General features: G+C 42.9%; 1 protein-coding gene across 4 annotated transcripts in view; it reads left to right on the top strand.

The window, feature by feature from the left end:
- Positions 1 to 23176, top strand: part of LOC134336891 (protein spinster homolog 1-like) — a 104014-nt gene extending 80838 nt beyond the window's left edge. For all 4 annotated transcript variants that reach the window (XM_063031503.1, XM_063031502.1, XM_063031501.1 and 1 more), the window contains one exon: positions 15635 to 23176. In XM_063031503.1, coding sequence (XP_062887573.1) covers positions 15635 to 15657 — 23 coding nt within the window. In that variant the 3' untranslated portion in view covers positions 15658 to 23176. The remainder of the gene's footprint in view (positions 1 to 15634) is intronic.
- Positions 23177 to 26094: the final 2918 nt, after the last annotated feature.

The raw sequence follows: 26094 nt of genomic DNA, 5'->3' as shown, positions 1-26094 counted from the left end.
CACGAAACAAAGAAACTCAAAAAAGATTTTAAGAAAGACCATCAAAGACCCAGTGTGCAGAGAAGGTAAAAAAAACCATTAAATACAAGCAACCAGCGTTCTGAACTGAAGTCCACAAAAAATTTGTCCACAGACTCTTAGCTCAGCACAGAGCCAAGTAAACATCACAGAGCAGCAAGTTGAATCGGTCCAACCCTCGCCTCGGGCCCCAACTCCCTAACCTTTTCAATCTGGCCCGACACTTAAATCGTCATCCAAACACCGGTTTCAGTTGCTTTGATATGCTCTGGGGCCTGGACTCCGCTGCCTTGATTCGGCCTGTACCCGACCTTTCCCAGTCGGCCCGGTGGTTAAATCTTCATCCAAACATCAGTTTCAGTGCTTCAATAAGCTCTGGGTCCAAACCCCTCTACCTCGATTCGGCCTGTACCTAACCTTCCTGTGTTGTAGACTAAAGGCAAGTCTCAACAGCCCTTGGTCACTGGTTTATCCTATGCATTGGGCATTGGTCTAGTGTTCATTCTGAAATATCCAGTTGCATTGATTTGTAGGTTATGATTATCTTTGTAACTCACAGCAAGACTGTTAGTGTTGTCAAAGTCTCTGTCCAGAATGCAGTTGATTTGCCACAGTAAGCGTCTGTGTGAGAGTGTGAGGGAGCAAAGAGAAAGACGGAGAGAGACAGAGGTTACAGGTAGCAAAAGTGGAATAGTTTTGAGACCCTATTCTGCAATCAGTGTATACAGTGACCCTGTGCTTTTCCTTAACTCTTGTGGAAATGCATGGCAAGAAGAAATGAGATAATTTCTTGCAACGTACACAAAATGCTGGAGGAACTCATGGCCCGCTGAGTTCCTCCAGCATTTTGTGCGTGTTGCTTGAACTGCCAGCATCTGCAGATTTTCTCTTGTTTGAAATAATTCCTTGTTATATTTTTGTTGAAAGGGAATTACCTTCAATCAGTGCTCTCCCAAGTCGTGGGTAGGGTGGTATTTGAATTTCTCCTCACTGCCTCACTCAGAGCCATTTCCTTATCCTATTCACAGACTTTGTGTCTTTGATGATGTTTGCTCATTTCTGGACTGGGTTAATCTGTTAAAGCCTTCTGCTTCTAATTGCCAAAATGGTTTCAAGTAGCCTTGCATCTTATTCTCATAGATACTGAGTAACCCTTCTGGTGTTCCCGATGCTTTCTATCAGAGTCATAGAGCACAGAAAAAAGCCTTAAACCCACTGTGTCCTTGCTGACTTTCTGCACTAATCCTGCCCATCAACACGGGTAGTATAGCCTTCTATGCATTGGTAGTTTCAGGTTTCATCTTGATACTTCTTAAATTCTGCAAGTGTAACCATCTCTCCCACATACATACCGCAATCTCTCCTTTCTAGTTTGAAAGCATGTAAAAATGCTATTCTTCACAAAGTCAACCCATCCAGTGGTACTTGTTCCTGAATGAACCTTGATTGTGTTAATGATTTACAAGATCGAAACACCTCCAAGCAATTTTCATTCCACACAGACATCTGCTAACCCCTCAGGCTGTCATAAGGGGGCGCTGAAGGCAGACCCAAAAGCAAGACACAGACACAGAACAACGAACAGAAATAGGTTTGTGGAGATAGCAAGGGGAGTCAGGAAGAAACGACGCTGGACATTGACACAGGCCCTGGACAAGACTAGGATTCAGGGCCTGGGCTATCACTTGGACTAGAAACACAGCACCCGGACTGGGAACTGGGAACGAGGAGCCTGGACTAGGAGCATGGAACTCCGGAACCAGAGCCTGGACAAGGACCCGGAACCTAGGTCTTGGTTGGGACTCGGAACCCGGATCTAGGCTAGGACTCGGGACTAGGATCTTGGCAAGGACAGGATGTGAAACTCCTGCAGGATGAGGCACATGGACAGGACGAGAACACAAAGCCATGGCTAGGACAGGACGAGGTTCTTGGATGTGGCTAGGACAGGACGAGGGAACTCCAGCACCAGTCTGGGCAAGGTACTCCTGGGCTGGGCTGGGTGAGGTAACTCCAGGGCTGGGTGTGGTTCTATAACTAGATTTGGCTCAGCTCTTGGACTTGGCTGGGTTAGGCTCTAGGGTACAGAGCCAGGACTCCTACTTGGGTGCGGAGCCACTGGGACCCTTCTGGGACGCAGGGCTGGGATGCTTTCCAGGACGCAGGGGCTGGGACCTTTTTTAGGATGCATGGCCGGGATGACTGCTGAGGATACTTGCCGAGGATTCTGACAGAGGTTGCAGGCGAGGTAACCATCGGGGATTCTGAAGGGAGGGGAAGGGAACTGTTCTGCCAACAATCCCTGGTTTGCAGAGGTATTTATGTGCCAGACCGAAATGAGAATCAGGTGCCTCAATTAATGCACCCAACAAAACAAAGTAGAAGACAGGAAAACCCAGAACAAGGATCGATGGACTGGACTGTGAACTGGAATGTGGACTTCACGGACCAGACCATGACTGTATTCCCTCCCCCCCCCACCCCATGGGAGCCTCCTGGCGACCCAAAAGGCTTCCCCAGGCTATGGACTGGTGGGGGGGGGGGGCGCATTCAACAGGAGGGAACCCAGGATGGCAAGAGTAAAACAACAGTGACTGTATTGCTGGGTCCATACTTGACTGGACTGTTCTGTTACAAGACGGCGCTGGGAGCGGACCCAACTACAAGACAGAGACACTGCAGTTCTAGGAACAGGACTAGGTATAGCAAGAAAACAAGGGGAGTCAGGAAGAAACAACGTTGGACAGGGACACAGGCCCTGGATGAGACTAGGATTCAGGGCCAGGGCTAGGACTTGGACTAGAAACACGGGACCCGGACAGGGAACTAGGAACAAGGAGCCTGGACTAGGAACACGGAACTCAGGAACCAGAGCCTGGATAAGGACCCGGAACCTGGGTCTTGGTTGGGACTCGGAACCGGAACCCAGGTCTAGGCTAGGACATGGGACTAGGATCTTGGCAAGGACAGGACGTGGAACTTCTGCACAGGATGAGGCACATGGACAGGAAGAGAACACAAAGCCTTGACTTGGACAGGACGGGAACACAAAGCCTTGACTCGGACAGGATGAGGTTCTTGGACAGGACGAGGAACACCTGGGCTGGGCGAGGATTCTCCAGGGCTGGGCTGGGTGAGGTAACTCCTGGGTTAGATTTGGCTCGGCTCTTCGACTTGGCTGGGTTAGGCTCTGGGGTACAGAGCCAGGTCTCCTACTTGGGCTCAGAGCCACAGAGACACAGGGCCAGGGTGCTTTCCAGGACGCAGGGGCCGGGATGACTGCGAAGCATATTTACCGAGGTGACTGCCCAGGTAACTACCGAGGATACTTGCCAAGGTCACTGCCGAGGATACTTGACGAGGATTCTGACGAAGTGACAGACGAAGGTTGCAGGCGAGGTAACCATCCCAGATTTCAAAGGGAAGGAAGGGAACTGTCCAGCCAACAATCCCTGGTTTGCAGAAGTATTTATGTGCCAGACCAAAATGAGAATCAGGTGCCTCAATTAAGCCTAGGCACCCAACAGAACAAGGTAGAAAACAGGAAAACCCAGAACAAGGATCGATGGACTGGACCATGAACCGGAATGCGGACTTCACGGACCAGACCATGACACAGGCTCTATTTAGCTGGGTAGGTATTGCTAGCTGTTGGAAAGGAGATGGTGTTGTTTACAGGCACAAATGTATATTGTGGGCTGAAGGCATGAAGGAAAACAGGAACGTCACCACCTTCCCATATGGTGTTGCTCACACTTGACTGGTTAGGGAAAGACACCATGTGTTTCTGCAGGTCAGCTGCTATTCCTGCTTTATCAGGGCTTCTGACAACCTCTCACCAAAGTTATAAATGGAGGTAAGCATCTCAGGGTGATTCCTTTTCTAGAACGAAGTGTGAGTACCATGTGTGAATGAACTAGATGCCAGAAAAATCCTCGCTCTGTCAAGTCCATGAGTGATGTGTCTGAAACTTACAGAACTCCTCAGGGATTGACAGCATATTGAGGGATGATGCTTTCCCCGCTGTGCTGTCTGGAACATGTCAGCAACAGGCTGAAAATGCAGGACATGCTCAAGCAGAAACTTCTTTACTCAGAAGAGATTGAATCTTCGTGGAATCTCTGTGTGTAATCAAGGCAGCAACTGGTTGAAATTTTGAATTTTAGGGCAAAGTGATTCTGAAGTAAAAGATCAGCCGTAGTCTTATTGAACGGTGAGGGAGCGGGTACAAGGGCTGTGGTCTGCTGCTGCTTCCATCTCTTTTGTTCTTAATGTGCTTGAAATTGGTTGCGGGCACCTCAGTCATTCTGATGTTGAAGCAAACAAATCTCCAGGTCTGGATGTTTGGATCTCAAGGTCTGGGGCAAATAAACTGTAACATAGCTAAATGTGGGATGAAGGAAGAATTAGAACTATTATCCATATTGTTGATAATTAGAAACTGATAGAGGCAGCAGAGTAAAGAAGTGTAGGGTGAAAACAAAGATAATTTAAAATAGTTTTGCCGGTCAGCAGACATTAAAACAACTCAAATAAGATCATAGTTTGTATTTCAAGATGGGTTCCTCCAGCATCTTGTATGTATAACTTTGATTTCCAGTGCCCGCAGATTTTCTCTCGGTTGTGTTTGTATTTCAAGCTGATTTGATTTCAAAACTGGTGTGATTGTAGAGTTGTACAGTTCCTGAAGGGTAGTTACTGCAGCTGAAACTGTTGACGCAGGACCTAAGCCTCTGGCACTTCCTTCCCGATGGCAACTGCGAGAAGAGAGCATGGCCTGGATAGAGGGGCTCTTTGATAGAGATAGCGCCTTATTGTGGCAGTGCCCCTTGTCGGTCTGCTCAATGGTGAGGAGGGCTTTTCCTGTGATGTGCCGAGCAGTATCCACCACTTTTTGTAGGCTTTTCTGTTCTTTCCCCTCAGAAACTCCTTCCCCACTTCTGTAAACCTGTATCCTTTTGTTTTTGGTACCCCTACCATGAAAAATAAAGATTTTGAAATTTTATCCTGTCTATGCCTCTCAACATGTTATATACCTCTGTCAGGTCACCATACATTTGTTACGCTTCAGGGAAAATTAGCCCAGCCTATCCAATCTTGTCTTGTTACCTGAATGAGAGGATTTTACATACATCTTGGTGAATTAACTCCTGTGCGTCCACGTCCTTCATACAGAGTAGAAACCAGAACTGCACACGATACTCCAGATGCGGTCTAACCAAAGTTTGATAACAATGTGACATGATATTCCAATTCTGTGATATGGAGAGTTGCATCCCAAACACGCTAAGAGCTCTTGTAAGGCCATACTTACCGTTCACAGTTCCTGCTGTAACAGAAATAAAAAGAGAATGTAGCGCAGAAACAAAAGATGGCGGTCAATATCTTGAATTCTCTGCTGAGAAAATATTTGAGAACAAAGCTCTTAGTAAGTTATAAATAGATTGGATATTGTAACTGACGAAGGGATTCTTTTCACTATGAGTAAATCTAAAGATGAGGATCATAAATATGAACAAAAAGATACAACTAAATCAGACAAGGAAATTGAATAGAAGTTGGGTGTGTTATTGAATATCACAGGAGCTGTTTGAGACAGAAAACACGCATTGCATATTTTAAAACGGGAGCTAGAGAGTGAAGGTATGAGAGAAAGTTATAACGGCTTTGAGAGGTTGAAGGTAAGTAGGTGGAATGGGAGGTTATGCGTGTGATATAAGAACTAGCATAGGCCATTGGCCCGACTAACCTCTGCTATATTCTCTATGGATATTGCTGCAAATAAGAAGTATCAAGGCTGCAAAACAATTCTAAAATATACTGATGAGTTAATGGTAATTTTAATAGCATTGTTAATTAGTAATGGAATACGACATTTTTAAATGGGTGGCCTTGAATGTTAATATTCTAATGGAAAATACTTTGCCTAATATCAAATAATCATCATCATTATGTGCCCTGTTGTATGACGTAGGTGATCAAGCTCTTTGACCAGGCAAATTTTTCTACAGAAGTGGTTTGCCATTGCCTTCTTCTGAGCAGTGTCTTTACAAGATGGGTGACCAATAGCCATTATTAATACTTTTCAGAGATTGTCTGCCTGTCCTCAATGGTTGCATAGCCAGGACCTGTGACCTGGACCAGCTGCTCATACGACCATCCACCACCTGCTCCCATGGCTTCACGTGACCCTGATCGGGGTGGAGCTAAGCAGGTGTTACACCTCGCCCAAGGGTGACCTGCAGGCTAGCAGAGGGAAGGAGCTACCTTATACCTCTAACCAAGTTAGAGTCGCAACTCCAACCTGCCACCCAAATATCAAATAATATAATTATTAATTCTCACTGTCAAAAGCCCACTATCCTCCTCCAATTTATAACTATACTCTTTTTGTCCACCCCCAAGGTCCTTCATCCCAACATTACCACCAGTATAATCCATCATTAAATGGCTTTGTTGCAAACACCACTTTCGCTATGTTTAAAGAACTTCTTTTCTGGCGAATTATTTCATGAAGCTCCACGAGAACTCATGTAGGTGGGCCTGAAATTTGATTTAGGTTTGATGGCTCCTAGTTCTTAGCCAGTCCTGATTTGGTGATTGAGCTGGACTAAGACAAACAAATTATTTCTAGAGAGACACAAGAGTTTCAGCAGATGCTGGAAATCTTGAGCAGCATACATACACAAAATGCTGGAGGAACTCAGCATGTCAGGCAGCATCTAAGAAAGCAAGTTAAGTTGATATTTCAGACCAAGACCTTTCATCAGAACTGGAACGGAAGGGGGCAGAAGATGGAATAAAATGGTTGGGGGAAGGGGAAGGAACACAAGCTGACAGGTGTTGGTTTAGGGTCTAGAAACATAGAAACATAGAAAATAGGTGCAGGAGTAGGCCATTCGGCCCTTCGAGCCTGCACTGTCATTCAGCATGATCATGGCTGATCATCCAACTCAGAACCCCGTACCTGCCTTCTCTCCATACCCCCGATCCCTTTAGTCACAAGGGCCATATCTAACCCCCTCTTAAATATAGCCAATGAACTGGCCTCAACTGTTTCCTGTGGCAGAGAATTCCACAGATTCAAATTGCCATTTTCCCTGTTTAACTTTGCTTATGCTTGCTTATAAGTTTAGATAATCACGTGTTTATCTGCAAATGTTCCGTGGATTTTCAGTAATTTGTAGGATAGCTGGTTCTGTATTTTTGTATCTTCTTTGTCTGTAGCCTGTGTCACGCCATGAATTGCAGTGTCTCCTGGTCTGCTCTTATCAAAGAATTTCCTTAACTGTTTGGTTTGAGGTAGTTCTCAGCATAAGAGGACCACAACTTTGTTCTTTGTCTTTTTCTTGTCTTCTTTCTTTGGTTCTTAATTACCGTAGATTGAGATGGTTGTAACCAGATTTATCCATGATTTTTGACTTGCAAAGAACCTTCTGGACAACATTATCTCCAAATCAAACGCAGGTGATAGGTGAGTCCAGGTGAGGGGAAAGTAGGGAGGAGCTACAAGATGATTGATAGTAGAGGTAGAAGGCTGAAGAAGGACTACCCACCTTTGCCCACACCTGGCAGTTGAGGGTGGGATCTGAGGATGATGTCTGGTCAACGGAGTTTAATTTAGAGGTTGTACTATTTATTTACTGCTAGCATCACTGCACGGGTCTGAGCTGGTCACAATCGACAGGAATGGTTAAAGAAATGTTCTAAATATAAAGTATCCTAGACTGTTGACATTACAAGGTGAGGCGGGTAAATCTTTGAGCAAGAGGCAAAGAGGCTGCAGAGAGGTAGAAACATAATAAGCAATTGATCAAGAAGAAGGTGGGTGGAACAATAAGAAGAAATGTGAGTTTCCAAAGCAATTCAAAGTTTCCAAATCTGGAGGGGAGGGGTTTGTTGGAGATGGTTGCTAATTCAAGGCTAGAATCTGAAGTAGTGACGGGGAGAGCGTGGAGGTGGGGGCATTGTCAGATGTCCAACACCCCCCCCCCATTTCCACTTTATTTACTTTTATAAACTTTAGAAACTGCAATTCACATTTTAAGCCTGTTAATATGCACATCTGACAAGGTCCCACATGGGAGGTTGGTCAAGAAGGTTTAGTCGCTTGGCATTCAAGATGAGGTAGTGGAGACCTGTGGCTGGGGGATTGCCTTAGGGATCGGTGCTGGATCCATTGTTGTTTGTTATCTTGATGATAATATGATAGATCCCCTAATATGATAATTCATAGATCAATGTATTGAATACAGGAGATGGGATGTTATGTTGAAGTTGTATAAGACATTGGTAATGCATAATTTGGAGTATTGTGTGCAATTTTGCTTACCTACCTACAGGAAAGATGTAAATAAGGTTGAAACAACACAGATAAAATTTTACAAAAATGTTGCTGGGACTGGAGGACCTGAGTCATATGGAAAGATTGAATAGGTTAGGACTTTATTCCTTTGAATGTAGAAGATTGTGAGGAGATTTGATAGAGATATACAAAATTATGAGGGGTATCGATAGGGTCAGTGCAAGCAGGTGTTTTCTACGGAGGTTGGGTGGGACTACAGCCAGAGGTCTTGGGTTAAGGGTGAACGGTGAAAAATTTAGGGGGAACATGAGGAGAAATCTCTTCACTCAGAGGGTCGTAAGAGTGCAGAATGAGCTGCCAGCACAAGTGGTGTATGTGAGCTTGATTTCAATGTTTAAGAGGAGTTTGGACAGGTACATGGATGGTAGGGGTGTGGAGGGCTATGGTCCCAGTGCAGGTCGTTGAGAATAGGCAGTTTAAATGGCTCTGCATGTACTAGATGGGCCAGAGGGCCAGTTTGTGTGCTGTACTTTTCTATGACTTTATGACACTATTTAATGTGTTAATATAGAAAGTTTTTGGTTTGTGGCTGTGTTAATTGTGTACAATAATAAGCATTGTTGATGATGCTGGGGTGGCAGTGGATTGTTGGCCCAGACAGAGATCAGCTGAGCGCTCGCAGTGTCTCTCTGAGTCAACATGCAGAATCTGTCAGTATGCTGATTTCTCTGCTTTGGTAATAACACATATCAAAATAACCACGTTTCATTGACTAGACACCTGGTAGAAATAGCTTCAAGACAAGTATTTACCTCCAGGATTAACAATGTTAGTGGGAAAAGACGGCACTCAGAAGATGTGGTTCACGCTGGACACCAATATTTAATAAAAAGACTCCACTATTCAAGTTTTCCTGCCAGTAGATGTGTTCACATTTCTTCTCATTAATTTCCGTCACCACCTTCCCGATCAATTACTTGACATGTTTCTGCCTCTCTGCAGCCTCTTTGCCTCTTCCTCAGAGATTTTCCCAGCTTGCAGCTTGTAGCTTGCAGTGTCAGTAGTCTTGGGTACTTTATACTCAGTCCAGTTCTTTAACCATTCATGTCGATAGTGACCAGCTCAGGCCCGAGCAGTGATGCTACCAGTAAGTAAATAGTTAAGAGTACAACCCCTAATTTAGTTACTTCCATTCACAAATCCTCAATTCATATCAACAATTTCCCCATTTGTTGCGTCTCAATTTCTATATAGCCCATGAGGCAAAAATGTTTAAATCCTTGTTAGCTCAAAAAAGGTGATTTCCTGTTTGTAGGTCATAGAATTGTACAGCAAAGAAACAGGCCCTTCAGTCCAACTGGTCCATGCCGTCCAAAATTCCCATTTGCCCACATTTAACCAATGTCCCTCTAAGCCTTTCCCAACTATCCACAAACAAGGGAAAATCTGCAGATGCTGGAAATCCAAGTAACACACAGAAAATGCTGGAGGAACTCACCAGGCCAGGCAGCATCTGTGGAAAAGAGAACAGTAGGCGTTTCGGGCCGAGACCCTGCCGGGTACCCAACCTGGGATCCACGGACCTCCTACTTAAGGGTGTTGGTCCATGGCATAAGAAAGGTTGGGAAACCCTGCTCCAAATGAACTATACTCAGCAGCTCCTTTTTGATACACTTGTACACTTGCTGATCAGCCAATCATGTGGCAGTAACTCAGTGTATAAAAGACTGCAGACACGGTCAAGAGGTTCAGTTGTTATTCAGACCAAACATCAGAATGGGGAAGAAATGTGACCTAAATGACTTTGACCATCAAATGATTGTTGATGCCATACAGGGTGGTTTGAGCATCTCAGAAAGTGCTGATCTCCTGCGATTTCCATGCACAACAGTCTCTAGAGTTTACAGAGAATGGTACAAGAAACAAAAAAGAAATCCAAGGAGCAGCTGCTTTGCAGGCAAAAATGACTTGTTAATGAGAAAGGCCAGACTGGTTCAAGCTGACAGGAAGGCAACAGTAACTCAGATAACCACACATTACAACAGTGGTGTGCAAAAGAACATCCTGAATGCACAATACTTCGAACATGAATGGGCTACAGCAACAAAAGGCCATGAGCATAATTCAGTGGCCATTTTATTGAGCAGCTCCTGTATCTAATAAAGTAGCCATTGAGTGTGCATTTGCTGCTTTTCTCCTTTCCCGAACAGGGCTGGCAGAGACAATCCTCCAAGCTAGGCAACTCCAGAATGTCAAAGCAAATACATCCCCTGTAGCCATTCTCTTTAAACCTCAGAGAAGCTGATCATCCGGTTCGAGGGATTTGTCAGTTTTCAGTCTCCATTTTTTAAATTTATTTAGAGATAAAGAATGATAACAGGCCTTTACATCCAACAGAATGATAACAGGCCCCTTGGTCAACAGAACGATAACAGGCCCTTCTGTCCAACAGAACGATAACAGGCCCTTCTGTCCAACAGAACAGTAACAGGTCCTTTTTCCAACAGACAACACACATCAAAGTTGCTGGTGAACGCAGCAGGCCAGGCAGCATCTCTAGGAAGAGGTACAGTCGACGTTTCAGGCCGAAACCCTAGACGTCGACTGTACCTCTTCCTAGAGATGCTGCCTGCCCTGCTGCATTCACCAGCAACTTTGATGTGTGTTGCTTGAATTTCCAGCATCTGCAGAATTCCTGTTGTTTGCCTTTTTCCAACAGGTCCACTTTGTCCAATTACACCCACGTGACCAAATAAACTTCTAACCCCTACATCTTTGGAATGTGGGAAGAAACTGGAGCACCCAGAGGAAAGCCACATGCTCACGGGGAGAATGTACAAGCTCCTTACAGACAACGGCAGGAACTGAACCCGGGTTGCTGGTGCTATAATGCGTTACGTGAACCGTTCTTCTCTTGTTTCCTAAATTTTTGGATCCCAGTTTTCCAAGAATATTATTTTTCTCCTACCACTAAGTATTAGGTTAAGTTCTATGTCACTTTGTCATTCCTTCTGTCTGTAAATTGCTTGTGACTTCTGCTAATCATCTTCTATTCACCTTCAGAGCTTTTACAATCTACTGGCATGTCCTTTGCTGGTTTGTTGTCCCTATATTGTCTCTCTCTTTATGAGTTTCTTGATGATTCTGACTCTCTAACATACTAAGTTTTGTATTTGAGAAGTCTTTATATTTATTCTGCTTTCTCAATTACCACAGCCAATTTACACAGTTTGTTTTGTTCAGAATTAAGTCCCCAGATTTGGATTTAACTAAATCAGGCGTTAAATCCGACAGTATTCCAATTGCTCTTTCCCAGGGACTCATTGTCTCTGGATTATAAATTAACCATGGCATATTGCACCAACTAATTCTGAGATGATTTGTTTCCTAGTTGGTACACAGAGGTAATCCACAGAGTCCTGCAAATTTGATACATGCCATTAATGTGTTTGTGATTACTAAGCAACCTCTGGCTCTCTGATTTTTATCATGACTGGCACTGTAATTATTGTTAGGAGGCTCATAAGCTACCCCACCCATGCTTGCTGTCCTTTGTAGTCTGTTAGCTTCACCTGAACTAGCTCTGCATCTTGTCCTCTATGAAGAAAAGCTTGACAGGCTCAGCTTGTGTCGGCTGGAGCTGAGAAGAATGCAATACAGTTCAGGTGTTAAAGGATCTTAACTGGGGGAGTGTGGAGAAGATGGCTCCCCCTGTGGGAGAATCTAAAACTAGGTAAAGGCCCCTCTTTAAAAAATGAAACATCCACTTAACACAGAGATGAGATAAATTTATTTTGACTTTCATAAGATAGAACATAGAACATAGAAATCTACAGCACATTACAGGCCCCTCAGCCCACTGTGTTGTGCTGACCATGTAACCTACTCCAGAAACTGCCTAGAATTTCATGTACCTACCTAAGAATCTCTTAAAAGAGCCTATTGTATCTGCCCCTACCACTATTGATGGCAGTGCAATCCATGCACCCACCATTGTCTGTGTGAAAAACTTTCCCCTGACATCCCCTCTGTACCTACTTCCAAGCACCCTAAAACTGTGCCCCCTCCTGTTAGCCATTTCAACCCTGGGAAAAAGCCAATGGCTATCCACATGATCAATGCCTCTCATCATGTTATACACCTCTATCAGATCACCTCTCATCCTCCATCACTCCAATGAGAAAAGGCCAAGTTCACTCACCTATTCTCAGAAGGCATGCTCTCCAATCCAGGCAGCATCTTTGTAAATCTCCTCTGCACTCTCTCTAAATTATCCACATCCTTCATGTAGTGAGGTGACCAGAACTGAACACGGTATTTCAAGTAGAGTCTAACTAAGGTCTTATATAGCTGTAACATTATCTTATGACTCCTGAACTCAGTCCCACGGTTGATGAATGCCAACACACCATATGCCTTCTTAACAACACTGTCAACCTGTGCAGCAACTTTGAGTGTCCTATCGACATGGACTCCAATATAGTCATAGTCATACGTTATTGATCCCGGGGGAAACTGGTTTTCATTACAGTTGCACCATAAATAATTAAATAGTAATAAAACCTTAAATAATTAAATAGCAATATGTAAATTATGCCAGTAAATTATGAAATAAGTCCAGGACCAGCCTATTGGCTCAGGGTGTCTGACCCTCCAAGGGAGGAGTTGTAAAGTTTGATGGCCACAGGCAGGAACGACTTCCTATGACGCTCAGTGTTGCATCTCGGTGGGATGAGTCTCTGACTGAATGTACTCCTGTGCCCAACCAGTACATTATGTAGTGGATGGGAGACATTGTCCAAGACGGCATGCAACTTAGACAGAATCCTCTTTTCAGACACCACCGCCAGAGAGTCCAGTTCCATCTCCACAACATCACTGATCTCGCTGATCCTCCACTCTGCTAAGAGTCTTACTATTAATACTATATTCTATCTTTGAATTTGACCTACTGAAATGAACCACTTCACATTTACCTGGATTGAACGCCATCTGCCACATCTCAGCCCAGTTCTGTATCCTATCGATGTTGTGCTGTAACTTCTGACAATGCTCCAGACTACTCACAACACCCCCAACCTTAGTGTCATCAGCAGAAATCCAGATGAAGAGTCCTTGGATCTCTATTCCTAATAAGGAGGTGGAAATTGAACAGTTCTAAGACAGAGGTAGATAGTTTCATGGAATTGGAATTGGTTTATTATTGTCACATGTACTAAGACACAAAAAAAAAGCTTCACATACAAAATGCTGGAGGAACTCAACAGTTCAGGCAGCATTGATGGAAATGAACAGTCAACAATTCAGCCTGAGACCCTTTTCAGGATTGGACAGGAAGGAGGATAATGCCAGAATGAAAAGGCAAGGGGAGGAGGAGAAGGATAGCCAGAGGGTGATAGGTGAAGCCAGGTGGGTGGGAAAGGTAAAGGGCTGGAGAAGAGGGAGTCTGATAGGGGAGGAGAGTGGACCATAGGGGAAAGCGAAGGAGGAGGGACACTGGGGGAAAGTGATAGGCAGGTGAGAAAATGTATGAGGCCAGAGTGGGGAATAGACAAAGAGGGGAGGGGGAAATTATTTTACCAGAAGGAGAAATCAGTATTCATGCCATTAGGTTGGAAGCTGAGCTCATGAGTGTGTGGGAGGTGGGATATAATTTGGGAAATTATGAGGTCGTCCACCTTCATGCCAATACCAGAGAAGCAGGGTACTTCTTCATTGGTGAGAGATTGGTAAATGTTGATCTTTAAAGGTGTGCTTGTGCACTGAGAGCCATAATGATGGTGCTGAAGTTAGGACAAACAACGTTAATTTTTGTTGTCGGTAACTTTGAGTAAAGCAACAGAGAGGTCTTGTTTTAATTACATGGTTGTGTGGTGAGATTTGTATGTGGTGCATTGTGTACAGTTCTCATCACTTAATCTGGTTTTAATAGGCTGAGCTCAGCAGACTGGTTTCAAGGGTGGTTTGTCATATGAAGAGTGATTGAGTGGGACTAGATTCCCTAAACAATGGAGATGACCACATTGAAAGTTACACAATTCTTACAGGGTCTGGGGAGTGCTGAGTCATGGCTACAGTTACAGGAAAGAAGGTAGGACAATTTAAGATTGAGGTGAGATGGAATTTCTTTACTCTGAAGTGAGTAATCTTTTGAATCCTCTGCCTTGGAGAACTGTGGAGGTTTAGTCCAGGTTCACTCATAAATTGGTTATCATTGTCAGATGTACAGGTACAGTTAATAAAACTTTGCTTAGCAGACTTACAGATAATTTCATCACAATGGGGTAGTTCAAGGGGAAAGCAATAAGAGAATACAGAAAAATCTGTAAAAGTTACAGAGAAAGTGCAGTGTAGGCAGGCAAAAAGGGGCAAGGCCATGCTTCGGTAGATTGTGAGATCAAGACTCCATCTTATTGTACAAGGCAGCTATTCAATAGAAATATAACCGTAGGATAGAAGCTGTCCTTGAGCCAGTGGTACATGCTTTCAGGCTTTTGTTTCTTTTGGTTCATGACAGAAAAGGGGTGTGCGGGGTCTTTGATTATGCTGGTTGCTTTACTGAGGCAACAAAAAGAGTAGACAGAGTCCATGGAGGAGAGGCTGGTTTCATGATGCACTGAGCTGTGTCCACAACTCAATACAGTTTCTTGAGGTCACGAGCAGAGCAGTTACCATATCAACCATTATGCATCCATAGAGGATGCTTTCTACGGCACTTTGGTGTGGATCAATGGGGACGTGCCTTATCTGTTTAGTCTCCTGAGGAGATTGAGGTTCTAGTCATGACCATAGCGTCCACATGGCTGGACAGGACAGGCTCAACCCCAGCACTTCATAACACAGATCAAAGATTTCTGGATGATACGAAAACAAGGGGAATGGACAAGACTTAGAGATGAGCTAAAGGAGATGTTCTGATCTGGTACATGAAGGAACAAGTCTGAAGGTTGAGGTATCTGCTCCTGCTCCCATTTCTTTGTTTATTGCTTCTTGTAACCACTGTTTATTGGACCTGTTTTGAACTGTCCATAAAGTAAGTATATCCCTCCTTAAAGAAAATGACTAAAGCTAGACAGAGTACAGTAGATTATTCACCAAAACCTCTGTGTATTTTGCCTTTGCATCCTCTTTATATTCTCCTCTCAATGTGTGAGGAACCTCATTTTAATTTTTCAGTGATACCCCACTTGCCTCTGTGGAGTTATGTCCTGCCTCTCCTAAATATGCATGACATGTGAAATGGGTATTGTGCAACATTCAGGTCAGGGGAGTTGCTGTTACATCACTGATTATTATCATTTTGTTTTGTAGATTCATCAGCGATCGTGGACTGAGACTGGCGGTCTGTTGCCCAATGCTACTTGCCCTTGAGAAGACGTTGTTGCCACCTCCTGAACTCTTGTCATGATGATGATTAATGCCCTCTGGTAGAGCTTTTAAGTGGGAAGCTCCAGGAATTACCCTCCTCTGCTGAAAATTGTTTCATTTGCAGCAAATTCTTCCATCTTATGAAACAACATCATTTGAACAAAGCCCCGAGAACCATTTAATGTCTGCTTGCTTAGACTAGTTTTGAAGTGTAGCCACTGTTGTAACAGGGATATGCAGCATTATTTTTACTCCTCTATAGGGCCTCACAACAGCTGTGAAATGGTTATAAACAAATAACGTCTCTTTTCTAATCAGCTAAAGAGCAAGTAGCAGCCAGGACCTCAACAAAGATCTTCATGTCCATTTGTTGGAGCATTCAGTTTAAACTTCTCATCCCGGGAGGATGAAGCTGTTTAACTTTGGAACTTGGTTGTCCAGTTTTCACAAGTCAAACAACAAAATTAAAACTTCTCCATCATTACCAATTTGTCCCTTGCCACATCACTCTCAAGAGCTACTGCTGCGTTCCACAGGAACCATCTTCATTCCAGTACCTTACTCCATATCTGTGCCTGACCTTATGAGAGCAAGTGGGAATTATAGCAAAAGCAGCACTTCCCATCGCCCAAGTCCAACAGTGTTCACTTTCCCAGTCAGGTCAATACATAATGCCATTCTCCACTCGTAGTCTGAGGATATGGTGACTACTGGATCCATTTGCACCAAATATGTAAAATCTGCACCAACTGTACTTTGCACTTTGGGCTGAGCCATTGTAAATACAGGGAGGGTATTTAATTCTCTGTGACAGTGAGTAAGATTTAGACAATGGGAGTAGAAATGGGCCATTTGGTCCGTCGAGTCTGCTCTGCTATTTCATCATGGCTGATCCATTTCCCTCTCAACCTCATTTTCCTGCCTTCTCCCCATACACTTTCACGCCTTGACTCATCAAGAACCTATCAACTTTAAATAGACCCAATGGCCTGGCCTGCACAGCCGCCTGTGGCAAAGAACTCCACAGATTGACCATTCTCTGGCTAAAGAAATTCCTCCTCATCTCTTTTCTACATTGATGTCCCTCTATTCTGAGAGTGTGCCCCTGGTCCAAGACTCCCTCACCATAGGAAACATCCACTCCAACTCCACTATATCGAGGCCTTTCAACATTCAATAGCATTCAGTGAGATTCCCTCTTTCTTCTTTTTTTAAATTTTTTTATGCATTTCTACATAAGACTACAAAGAGAAAACCCAACAACAAAATGGAGATTTATACAGTGCGAAACAAACAAATCCAATATAGTACGTAATTCATAACAATAAGAAAAAGCACCCAAAAGAGAATTACGTAAAATTAGTATCCACCCCAACCTCCCACTGAAAAAGAAAAACCCAGGCCAACCATTTCTGCATATGAACGAAAAAAAAATCAATCGGAGCATTCAACCCCAGAGAGCTGTCAATATATATAGGAAAAAGGAAAGTATAATGCCGACTACCAAAAGTATAATATAATTCACAACAAAAAACCGTATAAGTTACAAAAAAAAAGCTGAAAGTGAGGGATTGTAGCACACAGAAAAAAAGGATGAACTTACACTAAAGAAGAATTATGAAAATATTCAAGAAAAGGTCCCCACACTTTATGAAACTTTATGTCCGAATTAAGGTGAATAATTAATCTTTTCGAGATCTAAACAGGACAAAATATCACAAAGCCATTGAGCGTGAGTGGGTGGGGCAGCATCTTTCCACCTAAGAAGAACCAACCGTCTAGCCAAGAGAGAGGCAAAAGATAATGTTCGGCATTTAGTTGGGCTCAAGTGCATAATTACTTCACCCAAGGTGCCAAAAAGAGCAACCAGAGGGTTAGGTTCTAAATGGCAATTAAGAATATGAGATAGGGTTGAAAAAACTTCTCTCCAGAATTTCTCTAGACTAGGACAGGTCCAGTACATATGGATAAGGAAGCCTCAGTCCCTCTGCACTTATCACAGATAGGACTAATGTCAGGATAAAACTGCGATAATTTAGTTTTAAACATATGAGCCCTCTGTACAACCTTAAACTGCAAAAGGCAGTGGCCAGCACATAGAGAGGTTGAGTTGACTGACTTAAGAATTAAATCCCAAACTGCATCAGATAAGGAGATATTTAAATCTTGTTCCCAAGCAGTTCTGATTTTACTGAAAGGGGCACGTCTCGAAATCACTAACTTATCCCGAATAGCAGGTATTAAACCTTTACCCAATGGATTGATACAAAGAAACAAGTCCAGAACATTTTTTTCAGGCATCTCAGGAAAGTTAGATATCGAAGGGTTAATGAAATGTCTAATTTGAAGATATCTAAAGAAATGGGTATTAGGTAGATTAAACTTTACAGACAGTTGTTGAAACGTTGCAAAACGATTATCTGTAAAAAGATCTTCAAAGCGCCTAATACCCTTTCTGTACCAATCATAAAATGTTGAATCCCGCATAGAAGGTAGGAAAAGATGATTGTGTAAAATAGGACTAGAGAGAGAAAAACCATGAAGACCATTAAATTTTCTGAACCGAGCCCATATTCTTAAAGTATGTCTGATAAGAGGATTAACAATAAGTCTAGGCAAATGACAAGGAAGTGCAGAACCGAGAGGTGCAGAAATGGAAAGATCCTCAGTAGAGTTCAACTCCATTGCCACCCATTTTGGGCAGTCAGACTTATTATGGAAGAAAGACCAAAAAATGAGACAACGGATATTGGCTGCCCAATAATATAAGCGAAAATTAGGGAAAGCCATTCCACTTTCCTTTTTCTCAATCTTCTAAATTCCAGCAAGTAAAGGCCCAGAGCCATCAGTCACTCCTCATATGATAAGCCTTCCATTTCCAGAATCATTCTTGTGAACCTCCTCCGAAACCTCTCCAATGTCAACACATCATTCCTCAGATAAAGGGCCCAAAACTCTTCACAATACTCCTCACCAGGGCCTTATAAAGACTTAGCATTACATCTTGCTTTTGTATTCTAGTCTTCTTGAAAGGAATGCTAATATTGCATTTGCCTTCCAGACCACCAACTCAACCTACAAATTAACCTTTGAGAAATCCTGCACAATGTCTCCCAAGTCCCTTTGCACCTTGGATTTTTGAATTTTCTTCTCGATTACAAAATGGTCTATGCTTTCATTCCTTCTACCAAAGAGCATGACCAAACACTTCCCAACACTGCATTCCACTTGCCACTTCTTTGCCCATTCTCCTGATCTGTCCAAGTCCTTCTGCAGCCTCTCTGCTTCCTCAGTACTGCCTGCTCCTCCACCTGTCTCCATATCATCTACATATCTAGCTACAAATCTGTCAATTCCAGCATCCAAATCATTGATATATAACATGAAAAGAAGCAGTCCAAACACAGACCCTTGCGGAATACCACTGTTCAATTGCAGCCAATCAGAAAAGCTTCCTTTTATTCCCATTCTTTGTCTTTTGCTATTCGGCCAAGGATAGTATCTTTGCCTTAATACCATGAGCTCTTATCTTGTTAAGTAGCCTTGTGTGGCACTTCATCAAACTCCAAGTGCACAACATCCATGGATTTTCCTTTGTCTGTTCTGCTTGTTATTTCCTTAAAGAATTCTAACAGATTTTCTCTTAGGAAACCATGCTGACTTCCGCCTACTTTATCATGTGTCTCAAAATACCCCAAAGCCTCATCCTTAGTAATGGACTCCAATATCTTCCCACCACTGAAGTCAGGCTAACTGGCCTATAATATCCTTTCTTCTGCCCCCCTCTCTTCTTAAAGAATAGAGTAACATTTGCAATTTTCCAGTCCACCAGAACCATTCCAAAATTCACTGGTTTTTTAAAGATCATTACTAATGCCTCCACAATCTCTTCAGCTATCTCTTTCAGAACCCTGGGGTGTTGTCCATCTGGTCCAAGTGGCTTACCTACATTCAGACCTTTCAGTTCCCCAAGCACCTTCTCCTTAGGAATAGCAACTGCACTCACTTCTGCTCCCTGACACTCCCGAAGGTCTGGCACTCTAGTAGTCTCCACAGTGAAGACTAATGGAAAATACTTGTTCATCACTATTTCCTTGTCTCCCGTTACTGCTGCTCCAGTGTCATTTTTTGCAGCAGTCCAATGTCTACTTCCACCTCACTTTTACTTTTTAAATATCTGAAAAAAAAACTTTTTGGTATCCTCATTATTGGCTAGCTTGCCTTCACATTTCATCCTTTCTGTCTTGTTGGTTGCCTTCTGTTGGTTTTTAGAAGTTTCTCAGTTCTCTAATTTCCCACTAATTTTTTGCTCTATTATATGCCCCCTCTTTTGTTTTTATGTTGGCTTTGACTTCCCTTGACAGCCAGGGTTGTGTCATCCTGCCCTTAGAATATTTATTCTTTGGGATGTATCTATCCTGTGTCTTCTGAATTGCTTCCAGAAACTCCAGCCTTTGCTGCTCTGCTGGCATCCCTGGTGGTGTCCCTTCCAATCGACTTTGGCCAGCTCCTCTCTAATTTCCTTTATACCATTGTAATACTGATACATCTGACTCCAGCTTCTCCCTCTTAAATTGCAGAGTGAATTGAATCATATTATGATCACTTCCTCCCAAGGCTTTCTTTACCTAATCAAATCTGGTTCATTACCTAACACCCAATACAGAATAGCTGATCCTTTAGTGGGCTCAACCAGAAGATGCTCTGAAAAGCCCTCTTGTAGACATTCTACACATTTTATCTCTCGGGATCCAACACTAACATGATTTTCCTAATTTACCTGCATATTGAAATCCCCCATAACTATTGAAACCTTGCCCTTCTGACAAGCCTTTTCCATAACCCGTTGTAATTTGTACCCCACAAACCTGCTACTGTTCAGAGACCTGTATATAGCTCCCATCAGGGTCTTTTTACCCTTCCAGTTTCTTAACTGTACCAACAAGGATTCTACACCTTCCAGCCCTATGTCACCTTTTTCTAAGGATTTGATTTCATTTTTTTTTACCAACAGAGCCACCCACCCCTTCTATCTACCTGTCTGTCTTTTCAATGCAATGTGTATTCTTGGACATTAAGCTCCCCACTATAATCTTCTGTCAGCCATGACTTAGTAATGCCCACAATGTCATACCTGCAAATCTAGCTCTGCTACAAGATCATCTCCTTGCTTCTGTATACTGTGTGCATTCAAATATAAAACCTTCAGTCCTATATATAACACCCGTTCAATTTTGTCCCCCTTTTACACAGCACCTCATCCCACTGACTAGAATTTTGCGCTATCATCGGCTCCTCCTTCCTGATAGTCTCACTGTATACTTCCTCTGCTTGTAAGCCAACAGCCCTGTCCTCAGCCCTGTTACTCCAGTTCTCATGCCCATCCCTCCCCAACAGCTCGAGCAAACCTGCCCACAAGGATGATGAACCCCCTTGAGTTCAGCTGTAAGCTGTCCCTTTTGTATAGGTCATGCCTTCCCCAGATGAGATCCCAGTGATCCAGAAATCCGAAGCCCTGCCTCCTGTACCAGATTCATCTGCCAAATCATCCTATTCTTACCCTCAGTGGCGTGTGGTACAGGTAACATACCAGATGGATTGCTAACCTGAAGCTCCTGCTTTTCAGTTTCCTATATAGCTCTCTAAATTCTCTCTTCATGACCCTGCTTTTCCTACCAATGTCATTGGTGTCAATATGTACCAAGACTTCTGGCTGCTCACCCTCCCTCTTTAGAACGTTGTGGACCAGATCTGAGACATCCCTGACTCTGGCACCTGGGAGGCAATTTATTTCACCGTGGCAAGTTAATCTGCAGATCTTCATGACGATTTTCATCATTGCTTTTGTCTTGGGATTTGCTGTTACAATGATTCCTTTAGACTGACAATCGATAGAGTTCTACATCCATTGAAGTTCCTGGTGTTTATGTCATATTAACATTCAGACTGCTGTTTGAATCCACATACAATACCCATTTGAGGAACTGTGTAGGGAATGCAGAGTGTAGGCAGACAAAGGAAAGGGAATTCCAGAATTATCAGGAATGAAGACTTGCAGCTTCTCCTAAAAACGGGGCTTTGGGAAACTGGTGCAATCAGTGGAAACATGGCATTGGCAGCACAGGATAAATCCAGGATGGATTGGATGGTTCAGGTCTCTTTTCCCCTCCTGATGTGTTTGTTTTAGTGACTTCCGCCCCGGTCTACAAGGGCAACTTGATAAAAATAAGCAGTTTTGCTGAGAGATGGTGCTGAGCAGTGGGAGAGGGAGTTTAGTTGAATATTTGATCCATGATCAATTGACCTGTTTTCTTAGTATGAAATGTTGACATTGCCGGCAGTGAAACTTTTACTTGACTATACAAACAACAAACAAAATTTACATGCTTTTTTATCTCTCCTGAATGCTCCAGGAAATGTTGATCGATATCCATTCCTGACACCCTGTAGGTAAAATCGTCCCATCTGGTAATTGATTTATTATTGTCACATGTACTGAGATATGCTGTAAAACTTGGTATTGCATACTCTCCATACAGATCATTTTAAAACACAGTACATCGAGCTACTTAGTACAAAGGGAATAGCAATAACAGAATGCAGAATATAGTTCTACAATTACAGAAAATGTTGTGTTGGCACTTGGCCAAGTGGTTAAGGCATCGGTCTAGTGATCTGAAGGTGACTAGTTCGAGCCTCAGCTGAGGCAGTGTGTTGTGTTCTTGAGCAAGGCACTTAACCACGCATTGCTCTGCGATAACACTGGTGCCAAGCTGTAGTGCCCTTCCCTCAGACAACATCAGTGGCGTGGAGAGGGGAGACTTGCAGCATGGGCAACCTTGCCCAGGCCTGCACCCTGGAAACCTTCTAAGGCACAAATCCATGGTCTCACAAGACTAATGGATGCCTATATTATATATTACAGAAAGCGTGGGCAGGTTTTCAATAAAATTCAAATGTTACTGTCTAGCAGCTTTAACAACCCTGTTTTGAACCTGAGAGGAGTTTGCATCTTCTGCCTGTCACAGTGTGGCTTTGCTCTGGGTGCTCCAGATGACCCAATGATGTACTGATTGGTGGGTTACTTGGCCACAGTAAATTACTCCTCCTGTAGGAGCATCACGAGGGAAATGAGAGAGAATAAGTGACTGGGAGAATAGGACCGACGGGATTGCTCTGGGAGCTGGTATAAATTCAATGGGCCGAATGGCTTCTTTCTATAACATAAGATAAACATGAGATAAGGATTAAAAAGAACTTCACAGAAAAAAACAGTTAAGGGATCTGGATTGCTTTATTCTTGCTGCAAGCACAATGCAACCAAATTGATGATGTTTTTGTACGTGTGTATGATGGTACACTTTCATATGTAGTATATGCAAAAGTACTTGAGTTTTCAGTATATGAATATGTATCATAATTACAATGTATGCTTAATGCACTATGTTTTGTGCAATAGAGGTGATGTGCAAATAAAAGTGTTTGTCCAGTAGGTGAAAGTACTTAAAGAAATCTTGAATAATTTCTATGCTGTCCTTCATGGTATTTAGAACATCTTTCATTTTTGGTTGGTCGTCAAGTCTTTTTGATAAATGTACTTGAAGTAACAAATCATACGTGATGAGCTTGCAAGTGATTTTGCCTAATCTTTTCACCCTCTGCTTGGTAGTTACATGACATGCAAACCAGCTGCCAACACAAGTGGTGCATGCAAGCTCGATTTCAACATTTAAGAGGTTTGGATAGGTGCATGGATGGTACAGATATGGAGGGCTATGGTCCCGGTGCAGGTCGATGGAGTAGGTAGTTTGAATGTTTTGGCATGGACTAGATGGGCCAAAGGACCTGTTTCTGTGCTGTTTTTCTCTATGATTCTATGACATGATAGCATTGTGCAGTCACCTTCCTACCAATTACTGCCATGGGAGTTAAAATTGGGAAATTGGTTTACTATTGTCACATGTCAAAAACTGTTTTGCATATGACCCATACAGATCATATAATTGCATCAGTACATTGAGGTAGCACAAGGGAAAGCAATTACTATAAATTGCACTTTGCACATTTAGACGGAGACATAATGTTAAGATTTTTACTTTCCATGTACGTGAAGGATGTAACTAATAAAGTCAATTCAATTCATTGACAGCATGCAAGGTGTTATAGTTACGGAGAGACTTCAGTGCAGGCAGTGTGGAGCACGGCCGTGATGAGGTACGTTGCGAGGTCAAGAGTTTGCCTTATTGACTAAGAGATCAGTCTATAGTCCAATAACCTCCTGGTGCCTATTTGTGCTGTCATTTTGAGCAAATTTAAATTTTCCATTTCAGGACTTTGTTTCTTCCTCTGTCTGTAACCCCCTGAAACTGATAGCAGTACTCCTCTCCTCCAGTTCCAGTTTCCTGTCTATCCCCCAATTACACCTCTCCACCAATGGCAATTGTGTCTTTAGTTGGCAAAGGCCAACTCAAGAATTTCCTTCCTAACCCCCTCTGACTCTCCATTTCCCTTCTTCCTTGTAACCCGCCTCACTTCGGTCAGTGGCGTTGATGTTGCTGATGCAGTAAAGGTAAGGCTCACATATAACCATACCACCTGGACCCGATTAATGCAGTGTGTATTCAACATCTGAAAAGGAAGAGGAAGTCATTCTTATTGATGGCTTTCAGGATTTGCTGGGCACAAACATTCAATAAAGAAGAGTGCTGATGTCTATTTTAAGTCACAAATTTTCAACGAGAGCAGGCTACTCAATTCTCAAGCCTCCTCCTCTATTTTGTTACGTCCTGTCTCATCTGTATAGTGCCACCTTTTACCCAGTTTACCCACTTCCCTTGATATCCTTCCCCAGTAAAGATCAACGGCTTTCCCATTGTGCTGGAGAATAGAATTCCACTAAACTTTCTGTGGAATAACTGTAACCTTGTTTCACTTTTGACGGCCTCTGTTTTAAATACTGGGATGTGTTTCTTGTCCTGGACTCCCCACTGGAGCAAATAGTTTCTCCGTACCTCACCAGATCCATTAATTATCTTCAATACATTGACTAAATGACCTTCTAACCTTCTAGTTCAGAAGGATACAATCCATGTTGATGTAACATTTTCATAATTTAACTCATAAATATGTAAATTAAGAGCAGGACAAGGACACACAACTACGTGAGGCTGCTCCAACATTTAATAAGATCATAGCTGATCCGACTTTAATCTTAAATCCACATGCTGTAGTGACCTTTCATGCCCTTGTTTACCTTTGTCTTAAAAATAGTCAAAGACTGCTTTTTTCTGCTGCTTATATGATGATATGTGCCTGTGATGCTGTTGCAAGGAAGATTTTCATTGTACCTGTGCAAACGTGTACTGGTGCCTATGACAATAAACTCAACTTCAACTTCACTGCCCTCTGGAGAACAGAATTCAGAAAATAGATTTCAGATTCCTCTATCTCGTAATTTTAAACACCTGGTTGTAAGTTCCTCCACAATCCTCTCTTTCTCCATCCCGTAAGACCCCAGAAGATCTTACACATCTCAATTACTCTTCTGAACTCCAGCAGATACGAGCCTAGCCTATGCACCTAGTATGACAACACACCCGTTTCAGACTTTAGACTGGTAAACCTTCACTGAACTTCTTCTAGTGGATAACTTTCTTCCTTCAACAGGGAGAGAGTACACAACTCTAGGAACACAATCTCCCTACTTTCGTATTCAATTCCTCCAGCAATAAACAATACTGTTATATCAGCATTCCTAATCATCTGTTGCATCTACATTCAAGTCTTTTGTGAATCACTCACTGTGACGCTCAAATCCTTTTGCTTTGCTGAGTTTGCAATCTCTCAACAGTTAAGTAATATGCTTCATTTTAATTTTTTTTCTGTCAAAATGGGCAATGAAACTTTCCCCACATTATTCTCCATTTGCCAGATCCTTGGACACTCACTGAACCTGTCTACTTCACTTTGTAGATCCAAAAGAAAATACTGCAGATGCTAGAAATCTGAAACAAACAAGCTCAGAAAATATTGGAAACATCACCTGATCAGGCAGCCTCTGCAGAGAAGGAAACAGTTAATATTACATGTTCCCACACTGTTATCAGAATTGGGAGAGAGAAAATGAATTAGTTTTCAGGAGCGAGAAGGTGAGAGAGGGATGACATCATGTGCTTACATATCGAAAGTATCTGGATGAATTTTCAAAGCACCGGGGAATGGTGTCATTCCACTTCAGGTAAAGTCAGCTTTCAATGAGATGATAATCTAAACTAACACAACATACACAAAATGCTGGAGGAGCTCAGCAGGCCAGGCAGCATCCATGGAAAAGAGTTAACAGTTGACACTTCGGGCTCAGACCCTTCATCAAGACTGGAGAAAATAGATGTAAAGTCAGAATA

Source organism: Mobula hypostoma, chromosome 23 (assembly GCF_963921235.1).
Source record: "Mobula hypostoma chromosome 23, sMobHyp1.1, whole genome shotgun sequence".
Classification (NCBI taxonomy): Eukaryota; Metazoa; Chordata; class Chondrichthyes; order Myliobatiformes; family Myliobatidae; genus Mobula; species Mobula hypostoma.
Note: the sequence above shows the minus strand (reverse complement) of the source record. Positions and strands in the feature narration are given on the sequence as shown.